Source organism: Papaver somniferum, chromosome 1 (assembly GCF_003573695.1).
Source record: "Papaver somniferum cultivar HN1 chromosome 1, ASM357369v1, whole genome shotgun sequence".
NCBI classification, from domain to species: Eukaryota; Viridiplantae; Streptophyta; class Magnoliopsida; order Ranunculales; family Papaveraceae; genus Papaver; species Papaver somniferum.
In genome coordinates, this window is record NC_039358.1 from 34359482 (window position 1) to 34366955 (window position 7474).

The 7474-nt window shown below is 36.3% G+C and overlaps 1 protein-coding gene across 1 annotated transcript; it reads right to left on the minus strand.

Moving 5' to 3' along the window:
* Positions 1-582: 582 nt before the first annotated feature.
* LOC113282360 (fatty acyl-CoA reductase 1-like) lies at positions 583-7133 on the minus strand. Its single transcript, XM_026531368.1, has 5 exons — positions 7099-7133; positions 6702-6802; positions 5914-6055; positions 5650-5808; positions 583-929 (listed from the first exon to the last, which is right to left on the minus strand). Exons 1-5 carry the CDS (start codon positions 7131-7133, stop codon positions 776-778), a joined length of 591 nt encoding a protein of 196 aa, XP_026387153.1. The 3' UTR covers positions 583-775.
* Positions 7134-7474: the final 341 nt, after the last annotated feature.

Sequence of the window (7474 nt, forward strand, 5' to 3'; positions counted from 1 at the left end):
TTGTGTAGCGGCTTAATCCTGAGAGTATTCAATTCTTGACAAGGTCCCGGGGTTTTTCGGCATTTGCGGTTTTTTTCGTTAACAAAATCTTGTTGTGTCATTTACTTTATATTTCCGCATTATAATTGGATTATTATAATTAAATTAAATTACACAAACGCTAATTCATATTTACTTGATAAGCAATCCTATTTTGTTTGGTTAAGTACGAACCTTTGTATCAAGTAAACATACTTCATTGTTGTATTGTCTCGATCTCGTATCCATAGACGATCACACGAAGTGTGAACCGATTTGTTGTATTGTCTCGACTCAGTCCATAGACAATCACTTCGGAGAAATGATTTATAGGAAGGAAAATTTTTAGCTTGAGGTATATTTGGGTACCCTCGCCTTTTCATATTTGCTTATTCAAGACTCAAGAGTCAATCCCTCCCCTGAAAATCCAATTCCCTCTTCTTAATCCTTCCCTCCTCAAATCCATTCTTTCCCTCCCAATAAAAGGACTCCAAAATAAGTCAAGTGATTTTAACATTATTGTAGTAAGTATTTATTCACCAAAAAAAATGAATAAAATAATAATTACTGACTTCATTTGATTTATTTTTTTTGGGTCATTTCAAACCACCAAATCTGAATACGAAATGTTACATCAGCTGCCGGATTAGCTAGCTTATTCACACTTAAAAATATATAGAGTGATAATTTAAATTTAGATCTCCCCATTTTGTACAACCAGAAGTACAAATCGTGTAACCTTTTAATTTTGCACCAACTAATGAAAGATATGTTTAGCTAGTCCCGGAATATGAACGTTGACGAAGTAATCATCCCAATCTAAGGATTTGGGGTCGAAATAGAATTGTTTGGCCTCCATTTCGTTTGCTCTTATCGCCATCCGCAATCTCTCTGTGTTTAGATCATCAAACCTGTGAACAAGAGAACAAAAATGTGTTGACTACAAAACAAACAAACACAAAAAAGAAAAAAAATCGAGAATTTTAGCAGATGGATTAAAATATGTAAGGCTCATGGACTTTCCTTTAAAGAATATGTAAGGCAAATGGACTTCAACCAAATGCATTACTCGATTGATCTTCCAATTCATAACTTTTTCTAAACATCAATAAAGAGAGTTGTCTTTATATAAGCTAAGTTTCATCTTGCAGTTGCCATTAATTGGTATCAGAGCTTGTTTCTGAGCCATGGAAAACGAAACCACCATAGTGGGTGCAAAACAGTTCACGCCACCATCAATACAAGTTCCAATCCTCAACGCCACAAACTACACAGTATGGGCCATGAGAATGAAGGTACTGATGAAAATCTACAAAGTTTGGAAAACAATTGATCCTCGTACATTGGACCCAGACAAAAACAATGTTGCCATTGGATTACTCTTTTAAGCAATACCAGAATGTCTTGTTCTACAAGTTGGTGAACAGGAAACTTCAAAGAAAATTTGGGATGCAATAAAGGCACGTAATCTCGGAGATGATCGAGTTAAAGAAGCTCGTCTGCAAACCTTAATGTCTGAATTTGAAAGAGTGAAGATGAAAGACACTGATACTATTGATAGCTTTGCAGGAAAGCTATTAGAGATAGCCTCAAAATCTGCGTCACTTGGACAATCCATTGATGAAGATAACTGGTAAAGAAGTTTCTCAATAGTTTACCAAGATCCAAGTATATTCATATCATAGCTTCTCTCGAACAAGTCTTAGATTTAAAGAAGACTAGCTATGAAGATTCGGAAGATTGAAAGCATATGAAGAGAGAATATTTGATGAAGAAAACAATGGAGAAACTCAAGGAAAACTCTTGTACACAAACTCTTACCAACAAAACTCTGCGACAAGAGGAAGAGGTCGTGGAAGAGGTGGTAGAGTAAACAGAGGCCGAGGAAGGGGAGGAAGGTTTAACTCACAAGATAGAACAACAAGTCAAAATGATCAAAAACAAGGGAAAGAAAAGAAGGATAGATCAAACATTATTTGTTACAGATGTGATAAACCAGGACACTTCTCCTCTGTATGCCCTGAAAGAATACAAAAGATGGAAGAAGCAAACAAGAATGAAACAAGGGAAGCCGATACTTCTCTTTTCATGCACGAAGTGGTATTCTTCAACGAAGGGAAACTAATACCAAAGAACTACGAATCAAAGGATGGAGAAGAAGGAATCTGGTATTTAGATAATGGAGCCAGCAATCACATGACTGGTAAGAGACACTACTTTTCTGAACTCAATAAGAAAATCAAAGGACAAGTGAAGTTTGGGGATGGATCTTCTGTAGAAATTGAAGGGAAAGGATCAATTCTATTTTAGAGCAAGACCGGAGAACATAAGCTTGTCACAAACATGTACTTCATCCCAAACTTACAAAGAAACATTCTAAGTTTAGGACAAGCTACATAAATTGGATGTGATGTTAGAAGGCGACAAGATTATCTAACAGTTCATGACCCAAGTGGAAGACTTTTAGTTAGAGTCTCACGCTCACAGAATAGACTCTACAAGATAAGTCTCATGATTGGAAGGTCATTGTGTCTGAATATGAGACTGGAAGATCAGACATGGAAGTGGCATGCAAGATTAGGACACATAAGTTTCAGAACCTTAAAAACTGTGTCTCAGAACAAGATGGTTCGAGGGCTACCACAACAAAACGGAGTGGTGGAGAGGAGAAACAGGATTCTAATGGAGATGACAATAAGTTCTTTAAAGGCTATGCAGGTACCTAATTATCTATGGGGAGAAGCTGTACGACACTCCACATACCTAATAAACAGGATACCTACGAAAGCTCTGAAAGACATGACTTCATATGAAAGTTTTCGAAAGAAAAAACAAAACATAGATATTTAAGAGTGTTTGGTTGCAAAACATACGCAAAAGTTGATTCTGCAACTCTTAAGAAACTGGATGATCGATCTCAGACTCTTGTGCATCTAGGAATTGAGCCTGGATCCAAAGCTTACAGATTATTCAATCCAACAACGAAAAGAGTAATAGTGAGTCGAGATGTGGTATTCGATGAAAAAGCAAACTGGAACTAGAAAGAAACTAATGATGGACCAAGTAGGGATCCAGGAATGTTTCACATGAGATGGGGTCAAGTAATTGATGAAGGCGAAGGACCCATAATCATCAATACCAATGGAAACAATGATGTTAATCAAGAAGAATAAGAGATAATGAAAACACTGAGAATAAGGAAGAAGTAGAAGTAGAAGAAGAAGAAGAAGAAGAAGAAGAAGAAGAAGAGGAGATCGATGAAATAACTCAACCCATTCCACTGCGAAAATCAACAAGATATATACAAAAGACGTAGTATCTGGAGGATTATGTTCTTCAAGCTGCAGAAGAATGTGAGATTATGCTACTTTCTGTTAATGATGAACCAAGGAATTTTCAGGAAGCAAAGGTCTCGACTAAATGGACACAAACATGTAGAGAAGAAATTATTTCAATCAATAGAAACAAGACTTGGTTTCTAGTTGATAAACCAGGTGGGGTAAAAGTGATTGGTCTTAAGTGGATCTTCAAAATAAAACGGAATGTTGATGGTACTGTCAACAAATATAAGGCAAGACTTGTAGCTAAGGGATACATTCAAGAATCAGGCATAGACTTTGATGAAGTTTTCGCACCAGTTGCTAGACTAGAGACAATTCGTCTCTTAATAGCAGAAGCATCATCAAACTCATGGGAAATTCACCACTTAGACGTTAAGGCAACATTCTTACATGGTGAATTGCGAGAAGATGTGTATGTTGAACAACCAGAAGGTTTTGAAGTAAAAGGACAAGAGCATAAGGTTTATAAGTTATCAAAAGCTCTATATGGTCTAAGACAATCTCCTAGATACTGGAATACAAAGTTAGATCAAATCTTAAGAGAAATCATATTTGTTAAGTGCTCTAAAGAAACATCAGTATACAGAAGAGAAGAAAAGGGAACGCTTCTTGTGATTGCAGTCTATGTAGATGATCTATTTTTGACTGGCAACTCCCTTAAGGTGATCAATGAGTTCAAGAGTGAAATGTCATCAAAGTTTGAGATGTCATACCTCGGAAAACTCACTTATTAGCTTGGCATAGAAGTCCATCAAGGAGTAGATGATATTCAGATTAAACAAGAAGCTTATGCAAGGAGAATTCTGAAAGAAGCAGGACTTGAAACTTGTAATCCAACTAAGATACCAATGGAGTTTGGACTTAAAGTTTCAAAGGCACAAGAAGAAGCTGAGATTGATCCAACGAGTTATAGAAGAAATGTTGGATGCCTTAGATACTTGTTACACACAAGACCAGACTTGGCTTTCTCTGTGGGAGTAGCAAGCCGTTATATGCAGAGTCCACGCAAGTCTCATGGTGATGTAATAAAGCAGATATTGAGATATCTAAGAGGAACAATCAGCTGTGGATTGAAGTATGGTCGAGGAGGATCAAAAGGAATTGTTGGGTATAGTGATAGCAGTCATAATATTGACCAAGATGATGGAAAAGGTACAACTGGTCATATATTTTATCTAGGTGAAGCACCTATTACATGGTGTTCACAGAAGCAAGACACTGTAGTCCTCTCATCCTGTGAAGCTGAGTTTATGGCTGCAAAAGAAGCAGCTAAACAATCAATATGGCTTCAAGAACTGTTGGGTGAAATCAAAGGAAGAGAACCTGAAAAAGTTCTCATCAAGATTGATAATAAGTCTGCAACTGCACTCACTAAAAATCCAGTGTTTCATGGGAAGACGAAACACATTCACAAAAGGTATCATTTCATACGAGAATGTATCGAGAAGGAGATCATCAACGTTGATCACATACCTGGAACTGAGCAGAAAGCAGATATATTGACAAAGGCATTAGCTCGGATCAAGTTTGAAGAAATGAGACAACTGATTGGAGTACAAGATTTTTCTCAAACACAGTTGAAGCTTAAGGGGGAGAATGTTGGATAAACTTCAACATTAAGCCTAAGATAATCTCTAACAAGTTGGTTAGGATAAGAAAAGGAAACTGATGTAATCCTAAGGGAATTAGAAGTCATCTAGTTCTAAGAAAAGGAAAGACATGTAATAAGGTAATATGACTAGGAAAAGGAATTCATAGTTCTATATATATATATGATCACCAAAGTTGTGGTTGATCATATGAGCAAGATTAGAGCTTGTGTTTAGTTTTGAGAGATTTTCTGAACATCAATAAAGAGAGTTGTCTTTATATAAGCTAAGTTTCGTCTTGCAGTTGCCATTATAATTACCACATCCAACATTGACTCTGCATTTCCAAGAAAACATGGTAACTTCCCTTTCGCACCAGCAATTAGAAAGGTGTCAATTGTTCTGTAAATGTGACATATTACAGAAACCTTCAGAGCCAAGTACAAAAAAAACTTATGTAAAGTAACCCGCGATAAATTGATAAATTTACTAAAACAATATCTTTTTACAGTGAACTACATCAGTATATGGTCAATTGAATATTCTTGTTAAAGATCCCATTTGGGTATATGGTCAATTGAATATTCTTGTTAAAGATCCCATTTGATGAGACTGCAAAAAGAAAAATGTCACATATTGGATCTTAAGCATGTCGAGTTCGAGGACTATATATGAAAAGTGACAGGATTTAAGATTTGTACCTAGCACTTTTGATCCAACCAGGGAAGGGCTCTTTGTAAGTACTGGTGATAATGGTAGGCCTTATGATAACAATTGGAAGATTTCCTCCATATTTACCAATTAACATCTCTCCCATTGCCTTTGTGAACACATGTATTTGGCCATCCTTTGCTCTTGCTCTGTCACCATCACAGACATACGTTTGACAAAATCAAATTAAAGACTTAGTTGGAAGTTGAGACTTTAAGCTAGAAACAGTGACAGGTCTTTGAAAATATGCAAACCTTTCCAATCCAAAGTTTTCCATGGCTTCTGTCTCTTCAGATTTAGAGACTTGCAAAGACTTGAGTTCTTCTAAGCGGGTTCGCATGTGTTTCAGCTCTGCTTCGATGTCTAAAACTTCTGAGGTTTTGTTTGTTGGATTAACTTCAACATAGAAGTCACTAACAAGTTGGTTAGGACAAGATTAGAAAATTGATGTAATCCTAAGGGAATTAGAAGTCATCTAGTTCTAAGAAAAGGAAAGACATGTAATAAGGTAATAGGACTAGGAAAAGGAATTCATAGTTATGGTTGATCATATGAGCAAGATCAGAGCTTGTGTTTAGTTTTGAGAGATTTTCTAAACATCAATAAAAAGAATTGTTTTTATATAAGCTAAGTTTCATCTTGCAGTTGCCATTATGGTTCAGCGTTTCACCCATCATTAGAGGTTTCTCGGATATCACACCTGATTTCTCCCCACACACGTAAGCTAAAACTCGATATGAACATGAAAAATATGTCAGAGCACACTCTAGGATAGTGACTAGTCACAACGAATGAATCTAGGATAGGATCATATGAAATTTTACTGAAAACAAAACTTAGTTTAATTCTTTGAAATTTTGTTTCCATCCACAAATCTTGTCAGACAAAGGTCATCGTCTTTATACCATTTGGCCCACTCTATTGAGTGTGCCAATTCTCAATTATCCAGAGCAAACTACAAGCACTCTAAAATGACTACGCCTCAAAGTAAAGCTGTATAAACCAGCTGCAGATGAAGTCATTTCCAAACCCAGAAATTCACCTGTTGAGACGTGAGCTAGCATCTCAAGTTTCGCACACTTTTTTGCGAAATCCAAAACATTCTTAGCTCCTATAGTATTTACTTCCAAAGCCACATCATATCTGCAAAAGAAAAAAGTCAATGAGCCGGAAAACTGAATGAAAACACACAGAAAGAAAACATGTGTATAGTTTCGTATTAAACATAAACCTACGTCTCTATATAATGAATATACGGTGTTTCTCCTTAAAAAGCAGCTAGTGTTTAGCCCCCCAACAGAATAGGTTTCCTGACTCCAATGAATTTGGTAGTTGCAGCAAAACTGGCAACAATGTCCTCATCTTTGAACAAGAAAACATCGGAGTCTTCTCCTAATCCGAAGTTTTTTCAATGCAATGTCTCCGGCAATAGCTGTTACCTTTTCAGAAATAAAGGTGTTGAATTTGGCACCATGGGTACTCCTCAGAACTCTTAATAGCTCCTTTGACGTAATCCTGATAAAACACAGACAATAAGGTGTTCGGCATGAAGTATTGGCAAAACAATGAGGCTTCATGTAGCAATTCCGGCAATTAGTTATACAAAAATGTTAAGCTGAAACCAAATCAATAGCCGGCTCTCTGAGTACTATACCCTGCATATGACTTTAAAAAAAAAAAAAAAAAAAAAAAGCTAAAGAATTTATTAGAAAAAGAAAATTGAAAATAGATACAAGATACATGAGGGCATATATATATATATATGACTAACTCAGACCGGTTAGTTGGTAGATCCAGTGTGTACCTCGGTATGCA

Bases quoted from the DNA above. Each gene is read 5' to 3' on its own strand.
- LOC113282360 (XM_026531368.1), bottom strand. From the start codon at position 7,133: ATGGTGCCAAATTCAACACCTTTATTTCTGAAAAG. The intron at 6,803-7,098 runs GTAACAGCTATT...TTTCTTTTGCAG, and splicing joins ACACCTTTATTTCTGAAAAG to ATATGATGTGGCTTTGGAAG. The intron at 6,056-6,701 runs GTGAATTTCTGG...TCTATGTTGAAG, and splicing joins GCTAGCTCACGTCTCAACAG to TTAATCCAACAAACAAAACC.